The sequence below is a fragment of the Talpa occidentalis genome, unplaced genomic scaffold, assembly GCF_014898055.3.
Source record: "Talpa occidentalis isolate TD23 unplaced genomic scaffold, MPIMG_talOcc4v2.1, whole genome shotgun sequence".
In the NCBI taxonomy this organism is placed as follows: domain Eukaryota; kingdom Metazoa; phylum Chordata; class Mammalia; order Eulipotyphla; family Talpidae; genus Talpa; species Talpa occidentalis.
Genome location: NW_026555331.1, coordinates 108,392,747 through 108,415,559, shown reverse-complemented (window position 1 = coordinate 108,415,559; position 22,813 = coordinate 108,392,747). Strand labels below are relative to the sequence as shown.

Here is a 22,813-nt window from a genome sequence, read left to right as displayed (position 1 = left end):
AAAGTTGTTAATATTTACCTCAGACTGGTGAGTTTAAAAGGAACTGACTGGAAATATTGCATTTTATTGTGCACCTCTACAATATTTCATTTATACAATAATAACACAATACCTTTTAAAATAAAAATTCTAATAAAATATTTTCAAGGATTAAAAAAACAAAACCATTAATAGGACTTGAAAAAATACAGGCAAATATTTATATATTCCAGGGGAGAGAACAGACTTTTTACTTTATTAGCAAGTCATCAAAGACAGAATATAGAAGACTTTATATAAGACTAAGAAAACAAGAAAGGAGAAGTTGAACATATTTAGCAACATAAAATGTTTATATTTAAATCATTTCAAAATCACAATAATCAGATAGTATAAACAGTATGTTTTCAACAATAAACAGCCATGAGGGCTAATATCTTTAGTATATAGAGTATATATTGTCAAATCAGTAGGAAAAGGACAAATATCAATACTCTCAATATAAAAACAGGCAAAAGATATGAATATGAACAAAAGACATCCAAAGAGTCAATAAACAGTTGAAAGAATTCCAACCTCAACATCTAAGAAATCTAAGAAACTCAGATTAGAACTACAACGTTAATTTTTCTCTATAAATTGACAAAGATTACTTTGAAATGATAGCCAGTGTTATTGTTTTCAGGGAATGATGGCACTCTTAGTGATGGGGAGTGAAATCTCCTTTGAGGACAAATTAGTAATACATATTAAAAGTTATAAAAATACACATAACTTCAGACCCCAAGATTTTTCTAGAAATCTATCCAAGGAAACACTTTTATGCTTTAATAATTGCTACAAAATAATTATTGTAGCCCTATTTAGAATGCCAAAAGGTAGAAAACATCATAAGTAACAGACAAAATGGACTAATTATCTAAATTAAAGCAAACCTGTACAACAGAATATTATACAGCCATATCATAAGGATGGGCTAGATCCCAATGTACAATGTGGAAAATGATTTGAAACCAAAGAAAATTGTGGCTCCATTATTAGGGAACGAAATCTAGTGAACACTAGAAAAACAGTCTTTCAATTAGAAATACAACTTCAGGGAATAAAAGACAGAACCAAGCTCCTATGTACAAGTAAGAACATACAACCACAAGTGCCCTGAAAGTTTTTGGTAATAGAAACAGAATAAAACAATTCAGATGTTAATTACTAAGGGAATTATTAAATAAATATGGTATATTTACCCAATGAAACACACACACACATATATTTACATACATAAACACACACTACATTTCTCATTGTGCATTAATAAGGAACAATCCCAAGGTGAAAAAAGGCAAGCAGCAGGATAGTATTAAAATATGTAGAATATATAGTATGTAACATACTCTATACCATATTCTATGTGCTATATACTATACAGGGGGAAAAAATTTGTATTTGCTTATATCTGCATTAGAAAAAAATGACATACAGGAAAAATAAAAAAGAAAATGAATAAATAAAAGTGATTAACAAACAATAAGGGACTAGCAGAGAGGGGGATTTGAGATAGGACTCATGAAACAACATATCTTAATGCATATTTTAATTTTGAACATGTGATTATTATTTTTTCCCCAAAAAAATCAAAAGAAGAGAGTCTAAGAATAAGAAGGATGAAATATTCAAATAAAATATTACCATATAAAAATTCTTGTGTAATGTTTTTGGATGACTAAATAAACTAGAAGTCTATTACCTCAGAGAGACAGGTAGATTGCTGTCTCCACTTGTTTGCTGTAGAGGAAGCTAAAGGAGTGGTTTCCAAACAACACATGCCACTTAAGTGAGCAAGACATACCAAACAGCCTGCCTACTGCTGCTCAGGCCATCTGCACAACTGTAGGTTAAGCCCAGGGAACAAAACAAAACTTTGAATAACAACAGAGGATCGGTAATCAGCCTCTGCAGTTTTATGAGGGAGTTCAGTGCATCCAACCAGCCTTTAAAGTCCGCAAAGCACTTTCATATACCTTAACTCTTTATTCTGACCATCCTTTTGAGAAAGCTACTCATAACAGGAAACACATGCTATCCAAAGTCACCACACCTAGAGATTGGAAGCCAGGGCTCCTGGCACCAAGTCAGTTCTCTTGCCATCAGGCTACTTCTCATCTTGGACCCCATAGTTGGGTTTAGATTTGGATAGTCAAGGATAGTGTGGGGGGGATGGTGGGTTTCTAGGATGAACCTCTTCTGTTTTCCAGCAGACTCATCTTCCACAGCCCGTTCTAACAGTCTCTGAGGGAATTCAGCAGGAAAAACAGAAACCTGTATTTAAGTTGAAAATACTAACCCAAGGGCCTCCCCGGTGGCGCAGCGGTTGAGCGCTGGGTTGCGAAGCTGCCCGCAGCCTCTGCAGCACCGATTTGATCCCCGGCTGCTCCCCGGCCACCGGAGGAGGGTCCCACATGGCGTGCAGACCTCCCTGCCACCCGCTGCTCCCCTCAGCAGTGTACTTCGGTCCTTCTGCCTGCTCTGCTCCCCACTCTGGCTCTGGTGAATTCTCTCACCCTCCCACGCTTCTGACTGTACCCAGTGCTTGTATAAATAAATAAATAAATATTTAAAAAAAAAGAAGAAGAAAATACTAACCCCAAACCAGCACTGACAGGGCACTGAGACCATAGTCAGCAGACTATACCTAATAAGACATTCTCGTGAGTGAAGGCTCTAGTCATTTCCATACCTGGAATCAAAGAAGGTGCCATCCAGAAGCGTGCCATTGTAATGATACCTGAGAAAATCCCCACTTTGACTTCGTCGCTCACAATTTTCAGGTACTACCTTATTTTCAATAGAAATGCTGTCCTTGGGGTTATGGAGGTCCAAAAGTGCTACATCAAACACCAGAGATGCCTGACCAGGAATGTCTTTTCCTAGAGCAGAACGGAAGAAGATGATGAAATCAGGACACCAGATTTAGGAAATAATTTAACTACAACTCAGCTGCCACTGTGTTGGTGTTAATCATTCCTCGAAGTTTTCATGTGTTCGTCTGCATCTTGAATGGTCCCCATGGAGTCTATTCTGGTTCACCATAGTACCCAAAATGAGCTGGGTAGGTTAATATGAAGTCTTACTTCCCCAGATAAAGGTGTAAACTGATATTATTGACATGAGAGGTTACTCTGATCATATTTTCTATGTGCTGGCATCAGCTGTTCCTGCAAAGATCAACATCAACGAATAAGTAACTCTAAGACCAGGTCCCAGATTTCCTGGCATGAAGTTAATTCTCTTGCCATCTCATCTGGACTTCATAGATGGTGAGTACCCCATAGATGGGGTCCAGCATTTTGGGTAAAAGGAAGTTAGCTGACAAACCACCTACCTCAACACTCTTACTTGCCATTTGTTATACATTATACCCTGAAAAGGAGTAGGCCTGGCAAGTGAGCCAGTGGGCATACCAAGCCTATGCTCCTGCCACTGGCTCTTTGGCAGAGTCCACTTCTCTGTCTCCTTTCCCTCAGAGGAGTGATGAAATCTGCTGAAATTGGGCTGTTGAGGCAGCTTCTGGAATGCAAGGTGTGGTCAATCCCTGATGTGTGGGTGTGTGGGTGATAGAATATTAATCTTTTGCACTTTTCTGTATCTTCTCATTTAAAGAAAAAAAACTTAAAAATAATCCCAGGGTTTACATTTTTGTAGCACTATCATGTTCTAATTGAACATCTGGTTTTTTAATATAACTTTATTAGAGCTATAAACTCCCAGACCATAAAAGTCACCTAAAATTATACTGGATGGCTGAGCATAGTATTAAATATATAAGGTATTTTAAAAACAACTATTTTAAATAAACCATCTTATCAAAAATAGTTAAATAATTATGCATTAAAAATAAATAATATTCCATATAGTAGGCTAGGTGTGTAGTTTTGCTAGGTATGTTGTATGCATGTAGATGATGTTAAAAGGATTTAGCAGCTAAGGTGAATGATCTACACTAGTCAAAGATGAGACAATTTGAGCATCAATAAGAGTGATAACATATCTTGAGGAAAGGAAAAATAAGATCTATTTACAGTAGTCATTTCCAAACTTTATTTTTCGTTTACCAGGAGACTTCCTCCCTACCTCCATCTTTTCAAAGAAACTGTAGATTCCCAGCAAATAAAATATGTTTTATTTTATTTGGACAGGAAAGAAGGCAGAGCCCCATGCACCCAGGCTTCCCTCTCCTCCTGCTCCATAAACCCATAGGGACAGAAACAAAGCTCAGGTACCACTGTCAGTAGTCTTTACTAAACAACATCATGTTTTTATTCCTCGTCTTAACTACGTATGTCTGCTCGCTTTAATGCCCAGAGGTCTCTGTCATATCAGCCTATAAGGATGATTAAATGTGCCTGAAATTCAAATATTAGTAACTGAGAAATTTTACTTATCAGACAATATTCTGTTTTCCCTCACAGTGCAACTAAAACAGGACACTAATTAAAATCAATGCACTTTCTAACATTATGTTTTGTATTTGTCCACAGAGCTAATTTCATAGGTAAAACCCAGCAAAGTACCCATCAGGGGAAAAAGGCAATTGTGGCACTCTGTGCTAAATTTCTTCCTTGATGTCTACAACATTTAGACTATCTAATTCAAATCTCTTTTGGGAAGACATAAGCTGAAGAGATTGGTGGCCAAGGTCACAGCTTATGAAGAGTGTCAGAGGGTTTACTTATGAATGCCAATAACCATGAATGAAGAAGAGGTTTCTGCAAGTCACTCATCAGACAGCAGATAATCTAGACCAGCACCGTCCCACACAACTTTCCCCAGTGATGGAAATGCTCCATACGTACCCTATCCAATATTTACCCTTGAAAATGTGACCATGTGCCAAGGAACAGAATTTTATTTTATTTTACTTTAAATGCAAATAGCCTCAGGTAGCTAATAACTACCAGAACAGACAGAGCAAGTCTAGACCAACAGTCACATGTAAATGGAACCATCATTGCAATAACAATAAAGACAGATGAGGGTGGCTCAAAGAATGAGAAGGACTTACCATCTCCATCTTCTCCATAGGCCAGAAAGGGGGGGATGGTGATGATGCGCTTTTCCCCCACACACATGCCCAACAGCCCTTTATCCATTCCAGGAATCAGCCAGCCGATACCCACATAGGTGTCATATGTTTTCATGCGGTTATGACTGAAAAACAACAGAAAAGGGATAAGATCCACAGTAGGAGGGTGCTTCGAACACATCCCTTGATGAGTTTTGTGTTAGCCAGATCTCAGCTAAACAGTGAACGCATCCCCACCTCTGGAAACCGGTGTTTTTGGAGCTCTGCTACCAAACTGAGCAGAAATTCTTAAGTTAAAAGTACATAGTTAGGGCCTCCCTGGTGGCACAAGGGGTTAAGCACCGAACTATGAAGCAATTTGTAGCCTCTGCAGCACAAGTTTGATCCCCAGCCAGCCAGAGAGAAACCCACATGACGAGGTAGACCTCTCTTGTCTCACCCTCTGCTCCCCTCAGCAGTGTACTTTGGTCGATCTGCCTGTTCTGTTCCCCACTCTGTCTCTGGTGAATCCTCTCACCCCCCGCATCACTGGCCTATACTCCAGCTCTTGTATGCATAAATAAATAAATCTTTAAAAAAAAAAAAAGCACATAGTTAAACCATAGTGATTCCCCCAAATAGACCTGTTCTTCTACTAGCTAAACACACAATAATGACAGGATAGAGTTCACTGTTCCCCCAATTGGCACTTGCTCCTCCTATTCTCTGTAGCTTCATATACATTCAGTGTATACTCCGCCTTCCATGGGAAAACTCTAAAAGTGAACCCAAAAACACAAGAACCTACTTGGAAATAAAACCCTTCACTTAACGGTGAGATCTCAAAATACTGCTAATGTAGATTAACATTGCTCTTAGATTTCCCTAAAACTTTGATTCTGAAACTACAGAGCATGAAATACCAACCACAAGTTTCAACTATAGGACTTGGGACTGATAAGTGTGTTTTTCTGGCTTCTCCACAGGCATAAAAAGTAGATGAGACAGAGAAACGAAAGGGCATGTCCCTGCTGCCGCCAAGAATATTTACCTTGAGTCGAACAACGTGCCATCCAAGAACGTTCCGTTGTAGTGGTACCTTACAAAATCCGACACCTGGATGGTCCGAGGACAACGGGGGGGCTTGAAATAAGTATGAATCTGAACCTGATCTTCAGAATTCCAAATATCCATCAGGAGTACATCAAAATGAAGCACTGAATTTGGAGGGATCACACCAGCTAGAAATTAAAAAGAGCTCACATTGAGAAGCTACTACCTTTGCAGCTAAAGAAACATCTAGAAAGCAGCTGAAGTGAAAGGAAAGCAAAAGGGCTCCAGGGGTCCCTGGTATACAGTTCCAAAATGAGCCACTCCCGCTCTCATCCCTCCAAATGAAATTGAAAGAGAAAAAAAGCAAGATTCTCCCCTCAGTGGGAATAAACATCCAATACACTTGTGTTCATGGTATCTTTCCTATAGAAGAAATAAACCAGAGATGAAATTTTGGCTCTGTCAATGTGAGGGGAGTTTCGCTGATTTTCATTTTCCCCAATCTAAAGCTTCCAAAGATTCTTTGGTCTGCCTGACCGTAAAGACTGCAAATTTTCTCAAATGTTCTGATGGTTTGTGCAGACGTGTTCACAAACACAAAACAAACACTTACAAACTCCTTCACTTCCATAGGCAAGATTTGGGGGGATCTTCACAAAACGTCTCTCGTTTACACACATCCCAACCAGAGCTTGGTCCATCCCTGCAATCAGTTGTCCTTTTCCCACAAACACGTTGAAAGTGGAGTCTCTGTCATAGCTGAAGACCCAAAAGGTAAGGAGAGAAAAACAAAAGTATAAATAATCTTTCCCTTAGTAAAGCCAACCTGTGAAAACATACCCAGGGACAGAGTGAGGTCCCTGCAAAGGAAAAAGTCCACAGAGGAATTACTGATACTGGAAATATCTTCACCAGACAAAACATAGAGGGCTGAGATTTTTAAGTTACCTTGAATATTGCCAGAAAATATAGTTAAATAAGCATAACCACCATTAAAAAAATTATTTATTTTTAGATTTTAAGTTTGTTTTGCAAAATACCTACCAGTTCTTCCACTGGGGGTGGGGGGGGAGTTGATTTCATTTCTCTGTGATTGGTACCTAAAAGCAACACTATATATACTAATATCAAAGTCTATATAGATACAGATATATTTAAAATCAGAAAGTTAAGCAAGGAGACAGCATGGTGGAGCATGAAGGGCACTTAAACTGTCTTAAGTTCAGGTTCCTCCATTGCAAAGCAGGAATAATAATAGCCAAACCAAGATCCGTGTGATATAACAACATGGAAAGTGCTCTGAAAGCCTAAGGGCTGTGCCACTACTACAATTATTGCAGGTAACAGAGTCTGATGTAGTCTTCAAATCACTAATATATGTTTTAAAGACTGACTGATGATGGCCTTAGGTTAGAAGATAATTAATGGAACTGTGGCTCTGACGCTCTTCCTCTGCAATGTCAAATTCAGCTACAACAAGGATTTGCCTATTAGGAGACTGCTAGGTGCTTAGGAGGAGATAAATGAAGTCCATGGCATGGACTTTGCCTAGCCACACCTTATAAAGTAGCAGAGACATCCATGGAGTTTCAGGGCTTGGTTAATAAGAATGAAACACTTAAATAACTTATAAGTCCAAGGTTGTGGCACTGATGCATATAAGACAAAAGACATACAAGAAAATGCGCTCTGGTTCTTTATAAATAATAAATTTCACTAGCACGGAAGGATAAGCACATTGAGAGAAAACTGCAGGTTACAGAGCCACAGTATAAAAGCATTCCATTTTTAATTTACATATATAGATTCATATGAAAAAATCCACAAGGTAATATATAAAAATGTTATCAATTATAAGCTATGGGTAGGAGATTTCAGGTGATATAATCTTTGTTCTCTTTAATTCTCTGAATTTTCAAAATGACCATGGAATACTTGGGTACTAAAACATTGACACCTGCAGGAGGAGAGTGTGCCCTTCCCTTGGTATATTAAGTCCACCTTTTCCTCATTTTGCTACTGAACAGCTCAGAAGAGCAGCACAGTCCACCTTGCCACTCCTCATGGCAGCTCCCTCTGACCTGCCCCCCTTCCCTTTCTCCTCCTAGTTTTACAGTGCATTTTAATAGCCTTCCTTTCTCCAAGAGCAGTGAACAGAAGGCAAGATTTCAAGTTCAGGCCAGCAAGCCAGAGGACAAAAGCACATGGTCAGCTCTGTGCCAAGACAGCTTTACACCTCCACCCTCTATGTCCAAGGGACCAAGCCCTGACTGCTGGAATGCTAGCTCCTGAATTTCACTTGGCTGGGGCCCGGCCCTGAACCATCATCTAAGTGTCAGGTTTATATTAGAAATGAACCAGAACTCAAGGCTTCAAATACTCCCCAGATACAGAACACACACAAACAACAGCAATGGACAATTTGCAAACTATTTCCTAAGCATGTTTTTCATGCACAAAACCTGCATATTATTCTTGAAGTTAATAGAGTTTTTAATAATCACTATTATTTTGAGGTTATTTATTACGTGTGAAGCACAATGACAAATCAGACTTTTCTATATACTACCTAATTTCATCTGCATATAACACTTTTTTTTTAAGATTTATCCATTTATTTATACAAGCACTGGGTACAGTCAGAAGCGCGGGAGGGTGAGAGAACTCACCAGAACCAGAGCAGGGAGCAGAACAGACAGAAGGACCCAAGTACACTGCTGAGGGGAGCAGCGGGCAGCAGGAGAGGTCTGTGCGCCATGTGGGACCCTCACCTGGTGGCCGGGGATCAAATCAGGGCTGCAGAGGCTGCGGGCAGCTTCGCAGCCCAGCGCTCAACCACTGCGCCACCGGGAAGGCCCTGCATATAACACTTAAAGGTGGGTGCTGGTACTTGGGGCCTTCAGGAGTGAGAAAGTTTCCCAGTGTCACAAAGTTACATAAGTGGGGGAAAAAAGACTAGAATCATCTGACTTAGTGCTGTCTGACTCTTACCCTCCAGGTGTGGAGCCTCCCTAAATGGTGAACAAAAACTGTTATTGCCTTGTGGTATTAATTTCTTCACTTGATGACTGCCTAAGTAAAGTGCTAAGAACAACACCTTTCTAAAAGAAAAATGTATTATTTACATACATAAGAAACTAACAATCCAAGACCAGTCTTTATCTACTGCTTAAAACTCTGACCATCTGGAAAAATAAAGTCAAACTGAGCAAATTTGTGCTGATGAGCACAACTGGCACAAATTTATGTGCAGCATCAAGCCCAGAACTAATTATTTTTGCAGGTTGGGGATAAGCACTTATACAGCCTGTCTCAGTATCTGGTTGATTTACACTTTTTTGCAGATATCCCAGGTAAATTCCTACAGGAACCATGAGACATCCAAACTAGGCAATTTCAGGAAAGTGTAATAAAGGGACTATGTACAAAGGTGTGTGTTCAGGGTGCTGAGAAACATAAGAGAATATGTAGTAACTCTGGGGACAAGTAGGGGGTGCTGTTGTCACACCTGGGCCTGAAGGATCCAGGTACAGAGTAGTCCAGGGCAGCTGACAGGAGCAAGAGCCTCTCTCCAGCCTAGAAACGCTATCCACGTTGACTCTAAAGGCAGTGAACTAGGGGAATATATATATATCTTCAGCTCATTCTCCTCTCTGCCTCTGATCTCCTACTGATGTCCCATTGGCTGAGCTTAACCAAAAGCTAGGCAACAGTGGTGGTTGATAAAACCCCTACTATGCACACGGACTATACAGATGGCAAAAAGCCAATGGAACTGACTGCACCTAAAAAGACAAAAGGAAATTATCCAGCACATCTAACACCCACTTTCCTCTCCACCAGCTTCTTCCCCACTCCCTACTCATTCAGTCACAGCTGCAGACCTCCAAGCACTGCTCCTGTGGGATAGAGCTGCAGCCCTTCAAGATTATCAGCCCAGGGAGGAGATACCATGGAGACCCATCATACTCAGCTCATTAAACTGCCTGCACACAAGTGCACATTATCTCACAGCATATTCCTCAGGATAAATAACTACCCTTGTGACTGTTTTTAAAGCATAAACCCTACGGCTCTATTTATAAATGTAGGTTTTAGTCTTCAGTGAGGGTTAACTTTTAAAAGAACATAAGGGAAATTCAAAACATTCTATTACACTAAGGTTCAATACTTGACCAGGGTATCCCAATATTACCTCAATTAAAAATAAATAAAACCAATTTTTTTAAATTTAAAGAATCATTCCATTAGAAAAGAAACAGAAAATTGCCCCGTAGTTAGAACTAAAACCCTGATTAGCTATAAGAGGAAAAGTGAGCGTTCCTAAAATGCCAGTTTTAGATTCAGTTTGGAGAAATAAAAATAGAATACTTCCACCTGCCCATCTTTATTAAAGTATAAATGACAAATAAAAATTGAACCTAGGTGTATCTAAGTTATAAGGTATATAACTTGATGTTTTCAATGTGAAACAATCATCATACTTGGGCAATTAGCATATTCATCACATCATATAGTTACCATTTCTTTCCTCCCTAGTCCCTCCTTTCTTTCTTCTTTCCTGGTGAGAACACTTGCAATCTCCCCTCTTAATAAATTTTATACAGTACAAAATACTGTATTGTTAACTGTATTCACATTGCTATACATAGACTAAATAGATCCTTTTGAACATTAAAGGAACCACTTCATTTTGAGAAGTCTATAACAGAAGAGAAGCGAGGTAAGAGCCAGCGCCCCCAGGCATGGAACCATCTTTTGGAGTGCCTCAAAGTTGGTACAATTTAGGACCAACCCAGAGGACTGGAGCAAATGGGATCTGACTAACTGTGGTCCTACCAAAGCCCTTGGTGCAAGTAGATGATGGCAAAGGTTCATGGGAGATTTGGAGGTGGGATTGCTATGGTGGCTGCACCTGAGAGAGGTAATTCTATACTGTCAAAACACTAGCAAGGATGTAAAAGAATGATACTTCAGTAACAATAAATAAATTAAAAATAATAATAATAAAATTAAACTATGAAAAAGAAAAGAAATTCACAAAAAGTAGAAACCCATCTCTTACCTGTTTACCCACTCTGGGATAACCCAGGGAGGTTCAATACCCTCCCATAGCCAAATTCCACTCTGATCTGGGGCCTGGGTGTAGACTAGAAAGGAGGAAAGCGAAGTCTGACTTTTCTGGCTCCCTCCTCTCTCCCCATACGACATACTCCCAATTGAGGCGTCCCAGACCCTTTGTCTAAGAGTATTTCCTTTAAACAGCCCCTTCCATCTCTCACCCTCCCGTGCTTCTGACTGTACCCAGTGCATGTATAAACAAAACACACAAATAAATAAATAAATAAATAAATAAATAAATAAATAAATAAATAAACATGCCTCTTAAAAAAAAAAAAAATAAACAGCCCCTTCCACCAATAGCAAGTATGTCCTAGCAAAAGGAAAAAGCAAGCAGTTAATAAACTATCAAATTGCTAGTCTGCTACCCAGGTAGACAGTTGAGAGAATGCTACAATAAAGGAAGCGAGTGAAAGTGATGAAGAAGAAATGCGTGAGGAGGGAACTGCATACATTCATCCCTCCACAGAGGATCAGACCCTGAATGTGAGCAACTGGATGATCTTTGGCACATTAAAAATCACCAAAAGAAAAACTTTTCAAAGTAAAATCATCAATGACACTGCTGTTAAGGGGTTTTGTTTCTAAACAACGGTGCAAGTTAAAATGTCAGAAGCCTATAAATAATGCATATTTTACACACACTCCCAGTTCAGAAAAATATAGCCAAATTAAATTAACATGAAAGCATAGTTGCTCGGAAAGATCCACAAATAAAAATTAAAAGCTATGCCATTAAGTCTACACAAGATGTTAAGAAAGCCTGCCAAATGCCTCAGATCCTAGTAAGAAGAATCTCTAGGAAGCTAGAATCTTCCAAATGTTCGCAGAACTAATTTGGATTAACACACAAGCAGCAGCTTCCTTTTATCATGTGACTTTTCCATAGGAAAAGTCATGATTATGCAGACACACGCTTTAAAAGCTTCCTATTGCAGTGAACATCTCCTGACCTGACTGGTCTTCCTGCCACCACTTACCCCCTCCACTCTGGCCTTACACCACCTGGGGTGCTGCCCAGCCTCCTGGCTCATCTCTGGGAACCAGTCCTGCCAAAGGGGTGAGCCTTACCCCCCCTTCACTTAATAAGCAACTTAACACTCTCCAGGGTGGACACCTGACCAGTTAAATTCTCTCCTAGGAATGTGGAATGGAGATAGATTCCAGTAAGCATTGCTGGACCAAGAAGCTGCCTATGTGGCATGGAGGGCCTGTTGGAGCTCTACCTCCAGGGAGGGGACAATGAAGCCCCTCCGCAAGCCCTCAGGAGATGTAGAAAGTCATTTCTAGTCATAATTCTGGATCCCCATGAGGAATTAGGGATCCATCCAATAAATAAATAAAAAGAAACCCTCTCTTTGTGTGGGTTTCTTTCTCCCCCACCACTTCAACTTAAGGACAGCTTGCTGTTTTCTAGAAAACAGACAATTTTTTACTCCAGTTTTAGATTCACAGCAAAACGGAACAGATGGTACAGATTTCCCATATGCCTCCAGCCCCACACATGCATGACTTCATCTATCATCAATATCTACCACTAGAGTAGTACACTTGGTACAGTCAATGAAACTACATTGATACATCACAGTCACCCACGGTCCACAGTTTACATCAGGGATCTCCCTTGGTGTTGTACATTTTATGGCTTTGGAAATATGCATAAGGGCATGTATCCACCACTGTAGTATCATACAGATTAGTTTCACTAGAGAGCAGGAGTTTTGGTCTGTTTTATTCTTGACTACCAGCACCCAGAACAGTAGGTATTCAATGAATATTTGTTGAATGAATAAATAAATAAATGAATGAATATGTAAATAAGGCTGATCTCTGTTAATGAGTCCATGCTCCTTTTAGAGCAGGTATAGGTACAATAATATCACTGAATGTCTGGACTTAAGGGGCAGCAGACAGGCCTGGAGGCTGTAAATGAGCTGACCAGATGCTTGTGCTGTCCACTCAAGGTAACAGAAACAAGATAAAGTCAGTCCCCAGAAGGAAATCAGAGCAAAGAGACGAGCCCTTACTGCTTACTGCTAGAGAGCCTATGGCACTCCTAAAGGCTAAGTGAGGAGTGGCTGACAAGGACTCCGAGGGCTGGGAAGTGATAAACCTGCAGCGGGAGCTGCTGTCTCCTTGGGTCTGGAGCAGCTGCCACAGCAGCATATCAATAAGCCCCTGGAAGCTCTGAAACAAAATTAAAACAGGACCAAGCCAGTGGCCAAGGGTTGAAGTGCTGGACTCCTGGCAACTGCAAAGGTCCTTAAGCTGAAAAGATACCAACTGCCCCAAGTGCCAGGCAGACTTGCAGGAAGAAAGCTCTGTGGAAAGAAAGGCCCTTTGAGGTTTATGACTCTGGTGAGGACACCAGGCATCCTTTTCTTCTGGACAAACCTTCCAAATCAACAGCCAAAGCCCGAGATACCTAGAGTTCAACTGCCCCAAGTTTTTAGTATAGGAACAGGCAAAATCATCCCCTCATACTTCACAAATTCCCAAAGGAAAGGTCTGAGAAGGAGACTCCCAAGTGAAGCCGTCACATGAGCCTTGCCCCTTCCATTCCCTTGTCTACAGGGCAACCACAGGGACTTTGGTAAAATGCGAGGTCTGAACCCTCAATCCCTAATTACAACTCTTCAGTAGCTTCCCACTGTCCTTAGACAAAGTCCAAATTCCATAGCTGGGAAACCTCACCGGCTCTCAAAAGCTGGCTCCAGCCTCCCTCTCTGGCCTCTTCTCTTCTCACTTCTCCTTTCCCTCCTCTGTCACACTCTAGCATATGTGGCACATTGCAGACCACAGATTCTAGAATCTGGCACTATATGCCTAGGTACAAAGCCCCCCTTCACTAGTAGCCAGGTACCTTGGGCAAATTACCCAAACTTCCTGAGCCTCTGTTTCTTCATTTGCAATGAACTACCTACCTCACAGCCTGTGAGACCAAATGAATTCACCTGAAATTAAATGAATTAATATATGTAAAGGCCCGTGGTAAGAACTATGTTTGAATTCTAGAGGAGAGAGAGAGTATGCGCTATAGTCTTTCTGTACTTATCACACTATGTAAGTACCTGGACTATAGGTGGTAGATAAGGGCGGGACATGCTCTTCAAGGGCAGATACCATGATTGAATAAATATACTTTCATGTATATATGCACTTTTGCTGTATCGTGACTCCTCTGCACTCTTTCACTGTCCCACACTGCCTCACAGTGGTTGCGATGCCTAGAGAGTAGAAAGTATTAGACAAAATATTCTAATGGGAATTACTAATTGCCATCAAAACAAACAGGAAATTCTTTACTATTTTCTAACTAATGAAGAAAAGGAAAGAAGATATGCAAATGACCAATAAGCACAGTCTCACTAAGCATTAGGGGAATGCAAATTAAAACCTCAGTGAGATACCAAGTCACACACACTAGGATAGCTAAAATCAAAATGACAAGCAATTACTTATGTTGGGGAGAATGTGAGAAACTAGGAACCTGGCTACATTGCTGGGGGAAATATAAAATGGTGCAGCCACTTTGGAGAACAGTTTGGAAGTACCTAAAAAAGTTAAATATAATTAGCATAGGATCCAGCAAATCTGCTCCCCAGAGAAATGGAAGCCGACACCACTACAAAACCATATGTATGAATATTCAAAATATCTTAACAGCCAAAAGGTATAAAAAACACAAATATCCAAAAACTAATGAATGGGTAAACAAAATGTGGTGTATCCATACCACAGATTATTACGCAGATTATTTCTTTAGAAAATAATCTTAGAAATGAATAATCTTTAGAAATGAAGTTCTGGCATGTACTGCAACATTGGATGAACCTTGAAAACATTATGCTAAGTGAAAGAAGCCAGTCATAAAGCACCACAAATTACAGGATTCCAGGTAGAGACAGAAAGTAGATTAGCTGTTACCTAGGACTGGAGAATCTAGAGTGACTGATAATGGTCCAGAGGTTTTGGGAATGATGAAAATGTTCTGGAATTAGATGGCTGTGATGGTTGTACAACACTGTGAATATACTAAAAACCAATGAATTGTACACTTTAAATGGGTGCACCGTGTCATTTGTGAATTATATAACAACAAAGCTGTTTTTAAAAACAGCAACTAAAACAACAGTAAGAATGACCACTTCTAAGTACTTGCTGGTGCCAGCTTTGGTATATTCACCGATTCTCTGGAATTTCAAAAAAAAAAAAAAAAAGAAGTGTATTCTTTAAAAGACAATTTCAGGAATGTGAGCAGCGCAGACTAGAGCACATAGCAGCGGTTGACTGACAGTTCTCTTTGCCTAGTCTCCTGATTGACTGAGAGAAGCACAGCCACAGACTTGGGGAGGCGAGCAGCCCAGAGTTGGAAGAAAAGGGGCCTGTGCATCACGGAGCTAAAACAGTGAAGATGGAGCAGGCTGGTGGTGATCTTTGGGCAAAGTTGAGAAAAGGAATCCTAGGAGGGTGCAAGGCCCCGTGGCAAAGCTGAGTGACTTGGTCTGGACTACCTGGTGCCCAATCAATCACCGGAAGGGAAGGGCGGTGGTAGTTACACACGTGGGCTCTGACTGGTGCAGCCTGGGTTTCCATCTGCCTCTGCTTCAGCAAGTTCCTCAGCCTCAGTGGCCTCAAATTACCGCACTGGTAAATGTGGATAATGATAGTATCTACCTCAGAGAATTTTAAGAGTCAAATGAGTTCATTATATGGAAAGTACTTAGAATTAAGCCAGGCACACTGAAATAACCCCATAAATGTTAGCGGCTGCTGTCATCACGATCTGCAAGAGGCATCTTCTGACTAGATACTCAAGGGACCGTCCAGAGAGAACAGTAAAGGGCGGGGCAGGCAGACATCAACACCTCCTCTTGGGGACTGAGGAGGCTCCAGGAATGTGTCCATTGTATACCGATTTAACGCTCAAGGTCCCTTCCAGAGTTCCAGTCCCGGGGGCAGAGGGAAAAACCAGGGGAGCTTAAGGATCGGGAGGCTCACCTACAGGGCCGAGGGGGTTATTAGGGTCCGGGAGCGTTAGGGTTGGTGGAGCGAGAGGAGGAGCGCAGGGGCGGAGCTGGGGGAGGTCCGTCGGGAGGGAAAGGCCTGTCCGGAGAGAGGGAAGGGAGAGCGATCGCCGCAGCCTCGGGAGGCCGGGACTATCGCTTGGGGCGCGGTACCTGGAGTCGAACTTCTGGCCGTCGGGGAACGTGCCCACGTAGTGGTAGCGCACGAAGTCGCCGCTGCGCACGGTGCGCGGGCACTCATCGGGCACAAAGCGCCTCTCGATCTGCAGCTCCGTGTCAGAGCCCAGGCCCAGGCCCGCCACGGGCGCCGCCTGCCCGGTCACCCAGAGCAGCAGCAGGAGCAGCGGCGGCTGCGGGGGCCGCCAGCCCCGGGACCTGGACGCCATTCCGGGCGGCTGCTTGAGGAGCGAGGGGCGGACGCAGGGCGCGGCGCGGAGCCGGGGGAGGCCTGGGAGCACTGCGGCGGATGCAAACGTGGAAAAGACTCCCGGCCCTCCCCGGGCGGCAGCCACCACCCCCTCTCTCCCGCCCCCCGCCCCCCGCACACTGCCGAGCGAGGGGAGGAGCCCTGCACCGCCCGGGCGGGTCCTAGGCGCCTGCAGCGTCCGGGAGAGGGCTGGCAACCTCAGCGGGGACCCATCCTGGAGCGAGACATCGTGAATTCCTCGGGAAGGGGCGGCGCCCCGAAGTCGGGAGAGAAAAGCGTCTACTGCCCTGGCCCACACCCAACTCCCGCCTGTCCCTGGAAACTGTCGGGATTTGGTGCCTGGAGAGCCTCTTACGTGGCCAGGGGTCCAGTTACCCTTTGCTGCTTTGGGGAGGGAGGCAACGTTGCATTTTTATTGTTTGTTTGGTTTAAACTTAGTCACAAGGATAGATTCTGCTCTTTAACAGACTGGAACCATTCTTCATGATTTTTTTCCCAGGATTTTCTTTTTTTTTTTTAAAAAAAAAAAAAAGATTGATTTATTTATGCATGCAAGAGCTGGGGCACAGGCCAGAGATGCGGGGAGTGAGAGGATTCACCAGAGACAGAGTGGGGAACAGAACAGGCAGATTGACTGAAGTACACTGCTGAGGGGAGCAGCAGGCAAGTCGGGAGAGGTCTGCTGCACCATGTGGGTTGCTTCCTCGCCGGCTGGGGATCGAACTCATGCTGCACAGGCTGCGGATTGCTTCCTAGTGCCGTGCTTAACCCCTTGCGCCACCAGGGAGTCCCCCAGGATTTTCTTTTAATACTTAGAGAGGGAGAGGCGTGTATTGTGAGAGTCCTCTGGGGTCCAGAAGAAGGTTTTAAGTTGCTGTGTTTTCTTTCCCCTAGCGATTAATGGGTGCGATGCGAGTTGAAACCTGGTAGCCAAATATCACATATACTTGACTAAGCCAGGTAGGACTTCGCGAGAGACCGGATGTGGTTAAATGCATCCTTACCTTAGAATTAGTGGTGTTATTTATTAAAACTTTGGACTAATGAAATAAAATCACCAAAAATTGCCTGACTTGATTGAAAAGTCAACAATCCTGATACCGAGCTTAGCAAAGATAACGAGAGGCGCGTGCGCCAGAGAGAATGAGATAAACTGGACACCTAATTTATAAATACAAACGCAAACTTATTAAATAAAACGTAAACAAATTGAATTAAACAATTTATTAATGAAATAATACACTATTATGCAGGCTACCTGAGTGATTTTTCACAAGTTAATTAAAGTCTCAGTGTCCTTTGTAAGATGAAGATAAAATAATAATTATAACATTATCATAGCTCTTTTAGATGCTAGGGATCTAATGAGAAAGTACATGTAGCAGAATAAAAACTCAAACCACCAAAAAAGGCCCTCCTTGTCCTAGTAGAGCTCATTCAATTGTGATAAAAATCCTATTGTTATAACAGGCTTGGCCTATACCTGTCATTGTTTGTGGAGCGCTTCTATTTTTGTCTAAATTTTTATGAATTTAAAAGGTTTTGTGGCCTTAGAGGACTAAACTACCAAAAAAGAAGGAAAGAAAGAAATCCTGTTTCTGTTCTTCATCCTATTAATAGGGTAGAGAAGGGAAAAATCCAAAACCCTACGGCCGCAGATTAAAGACATTTGATAAAATTCAACTGGTTCCAATTGTATTATAAACAATGTCCTTTTCACAATATATTTAGTGCCATGGGTTTTCAAATTTTTGTGCTTTTTGTTGGTATTTTTGCTATTGAAAGTGGTCCCTGAGTGTTGTGCTAAGTGCTGCCTTGTGTTCCTAAATGCAGGAAAGCTGTGATGTACCTCATGGGGAAAACAAACGAGCTTCTCTCAGAAGTGAGTTATAGTAGCAATGGGCAGAAGTTGAATGTAGATGAATCAGCAATATACACTAAATAAGGTGTCTTGAACATGAATAAAACAAAGCTATGTATTGGTCAGTTGACAAAAATGTCATAACCCAAGACTTGCAGAGCCTAAGTCTGAGCAATTGTTCATATTCCCTTATATAATATTTCTTCAGACTTTCTAGATCATCACTACTGAGAAGAGTGAGAATTAATTGCACTTGGAGTAGACTTGCTGGATCATATGACACTCTATTTTAAACTTTTTGAAAAACTGCCAAACTGTTTTCCAAAGTGACTGCACCATTTTACATTCCCACCAGCAATGTATGAATGTTCCAATTTCTCCATTTTCTCACCAACGTTGTTATTATCTAGCAGATAATAGCAAGCAATCAAAAAAGAAAAAAATGACCAGCAATCGGGAGAAAACTATTTTTATCTTGCAAATATTATGCAAGTGTTAACAGTGATTATTTTTGCATGTTGAAACTATGGATAGATTTTATCTTTTTGTTTTTTTTAACTGTTAAGCTGTGATAAACTTTGATCTATCACTTTTGTAATAAGATTAAATTTTTAATAAGGGGCCTCCCTGGTGGTGCAAGGGATGAAGTCTCAGCCCTATAAAGCTATCAGCAGCCACTGCAGTATGAGTTAGATCCCTGGTAGTCTGAAGCAGCCTCTAGTAGTGATGTACAACCAGGCTTTAGCTTCTCCAGAAATTTGCAGGATGCATTGAACAATGTATCAAACTAAGTGACATTCTCTCAAGTGAGTTGTTTTTTTTTCTTTTCTTTTTTTAAAGATTTATTTATTTATACAAGCACTGGGTACAGTCAGAAGCGCGGGAGGGTGAGAGAATTCACCAGAGCCAGAGCGGGGAGCAGAACAGGGAGAAGGACCCAAGTACACTGCTGAGGGGAGCAGAGGGCGACAGGAGAGGTTTGTGCGCCATATGGGACCCTCGCCGGTGACCAGGGATCCAACCAGCGCTGCAGAAGCTGCGGGCAGCTTTGCAACCCAGCACTCAACCACTGCGCCACCGGGGAGGCCCTGTATTTTACTTTTTGATAATCTTCATGACTTTCCCTCCCTAAAAAGCAACACTTCCACTCCAAATAAATCAAGGTCAAAATAAATGAAGAGCTCAAGATGACATCAGCCCCATTTTTCTGAGACCTGTGTTAAGTGGTTGAAAAACAGTTGCTAATTATAATCGCAAATGGTTCATCCAAAGTAACTGTCAAATTTGTTAGCATTTTTCCATTTCTGAAACATCAGTAAAGAAAAATCATTCTGGGGCCTCCTTGGTGGTGCAAGGGGTTAAACGCAACCTATGAAGTTATCTGCAGCTTCTGCAGCAAGAATTCAATCCCCTGCCAGGGAGCAACCCACATGGCGCAACAGGCCTCTCCTGACTCCCCTGCTGCTCCCCTCAGCAGTGTGTTTCAGTCAATCCATCTGTTCTGTTCCCCACTCTGTCTCTGTTGGATCCTCTCACTCCCCACACCTCTGGTCTGTACCCCAGTTCTTGCATGCATAAATAAATAAATCTTAAAAAAAAAAAGAAAAATCATTCTGGAGTAACAGCACCCTCATGGTAGTCCAATAGAGCAATCAAGCCATCTGGACTTGTGTTTTCACCAATTAAGAACTGGTAGTTTTAAAATTAGCAAAGATGTGCTTGATCTGTTCTGCAGCCTCAGCCATAAACATTTTACTCCTTCTAGCCTCTGTTCCTTAAGATTGCCCTTGACTGTTTTCATGTAATCACTGATGACCTTGTAGTAGGCTCCCTTTCTGAAGCTGATTTCTTCTGGTGTGGTTGGAGAAGATTTGGTGTCTTTTTATCTTTCTTCTTCCTTCCTTTTTTTATACCTTGATTCATGACTGTCATTTGTGGTTCATGTATGATCCTGTGTTAATTTTTTATTTTTGTTTATACAGTGTAATGAATAGCTATGAACCATCATCCAACCCAAGAACTAAACTAATATTACACATATTCAGGATAAAATACCTTTATTAGAAAAGAAAAAGTGTTATATGAATGAGCTTCTTTTTCACCTTACTTAGGGTTTAAATTGCCTTTTTTTTTCTTTCCTAGGGAAAATAAAGAAAGGAAAGTAAACCCAAAGTAAGCAGAAGAAAGTAAATAATAAAGACCACAGTTAAAATTCATGGACTAGGGCCTCCCTGCTGGCACAAGGGCTTAAGATGCAACCTATGAAGTTGTCCGCAGCCTCTGCAGCACAAGTTCAATCCCCCGGCCTGCCAGGGAGCAGTCCAACATGGCGCAGCAGACCTCTCTTGACTTGCCTGCTGCTCCCCTCAGCCATGTATTTCAGTCAATCTGCCTGTTCTATCCCCCTCTGTCTCTGGTGAATCCTCTCACCCCCACACCTCTGGCCTCTACCCCAGTTCTTGTATGCATAAATAATCATTAAAAAAAAATTCATGGACTAGAAGCAGCTAACAATCAAGAATATCAATGAAACCAAAAGCTGATCCTTTTTAAAGATTAATCAGATTAAAACATTTCTAGCTAGACAGAAAAAGAAAAAAAAAGGGAAGGTACAAATTACCAATAACATGAATGAGAGGGAGCATCTTTACAGATTCTATGGACAGTAACAAATCAATACGGATACAATATGACCACATTGATAACAACTTCCACAACTTAGATAAAATAGATAAATTATTTGAAAGTGATATGGTACAACAGGACATGATTGTATATTTTAAGCTGAGGAAGTTTGAGAAAACAGCAGAAGCAGCAAGGTTATTCTGACCTTTTCCCAACTCCTTCTCCCCTGAAACAGGTCATAAAACCCTCATGTGAGAGGTTTCCTCCTAGTACACAGGGGAATAGGAGCATCCTAAGACACTGGCAACAACTGAAGACAAAGGGACTCTGGGAAGAGTCCTACCAAACAGGCCTTGCTAAGCCCTCCTATTCCTTAGCCTATCACATGTCTACACCACTACCCAGCCTGCATCAAATCTAGCATATATTCAGGTCTAACTATTTCTTTTTATATATATATATATAATATTTTTTTAAAGATTTATTTATTTATTTATACAAGCACTGGGTACAGTCAGAAGTGCAGGAGGGTGAGAGGATTCACCAGAGCCAGAGCGGGAAACAGAACAGGCATACTGATGAAATACACTGCTGAGGGGAGCAGTGGGCCAGATGGGAGAGGTCTGCCTCACCATGTGGGACCCTTGCATTCCGGCCGGGATCGAACAGGCGCTGCAGAGGCTGCGGCCAGCTTCGCAGCCCAGTGCTCAACTGCTGCACCACTGTGGAGGCCCTCTAACTGTTTCTTTGAGTCTACATTTCCTTAGGAAGACTCCCATGTCACATAAAACTTACATTAAATAAATTTGTGTACTTTTCTTTTGTTGATCTTTTTTGTCAATTTAATTTTCAGATCCAACCAGGAACCCTAAAAGGGTTGAAAAAGTTTTCCTCCTCTATGAAATACACATGCTACCTGAGTTCACTAAAGAAATAGATCCCTGAATAGCCTTATCTATTTAAAAAACTGAATTTATTGTTTGAAGACATCCCACAAAAAATTCAGACCTGTAACTTCACCAGAAAACTCCATCAAATATTTAAGAAAAAAACATGTGTGCATGTGTATATATTTTTTAAAGATTTATTTATTTATGCATGCAAGAACCGGGGTACAGGCCAGAGGTGTGAGGGGTGAGAAGATTCACCAGAGACAGAGGGGGGCAGAACAGGCAGATTGACTGAAGTGCACTGCTGAGGGGAGCAGTGGGCAAGGAGAGGTTTGCTGTGCCGTGTGGGCTGCTCCCTGGCCAGGGATCGAACTTGTGCTGCTATGGCTGCAGCAAGCTTCATAGGTTGCATCTTAACCCCTTGCGCCACCAGGGAAGCCCTACATGTGTATATTTTTTAATCCTAAAACAAACTGCCCCTGAAAGCTGAATGGTGGAGAATACTTCCCTTGTAATTCTAGGAGGACAGCAGTACTTTGACACCCAGTCAAAACAAAGACATAACAAGAAAAAGAAACCATCCACAAATATCCCTTGTGAACATAGAAGCAAAAATTCTTTTTTTAAAGATTGATTTATTTATACATACAAAAACTGGGGTACAGGCCAGAGGTGTTTGGGGTGAGAGGATTCACCAGAGACAGAGTGGGGAAGAGAACAGGCAGACTGACTGAAATACACTGTTGAGGGGAGCAGCAGGCAAGTCAAGAG

General features: G+C 41.6%; 1 protein-coding gene across 1 annotated transcript in view; it reads right to left on the bottom strand.

Moving 5' to 3' along the window:
- Positions 1–16,713, bottom strand: part of FKBP9 (FKBP prolyl isomerase 9) — a 37,380-nt gene extending 20,667 nt beyond the window's left edge. Inside the window, exons 1-5 of the mRNA XM_037510044.2 lie at positions 16,393–16,713; positions 6,705–6,850; positions 6,090–6,279; positions 5,039–5,184; positions 2,714–2,903 (exon numbers count right to left, since the gene is read on the bottom strand). Coding sequence (XP_037365941.1) covers positions 2,714–2,903; positions 5,039–5,184; positions 6,090–6,279; positions 6,705–6,850; positions 16,393–16,625 — 905 coding nt within the window. The 5' untranslated portion in view covers positions 16,626–16,713. The remainder of the gene's footprint in view (positions 1–2,713; positions 2,904–5,038; positions 5,185–6,089; positions 6,280–6,704; positions 6,851–16,392) is intronic.
- Positions 16,714–22,813: the final 6,100 nt, after the last annotated feature.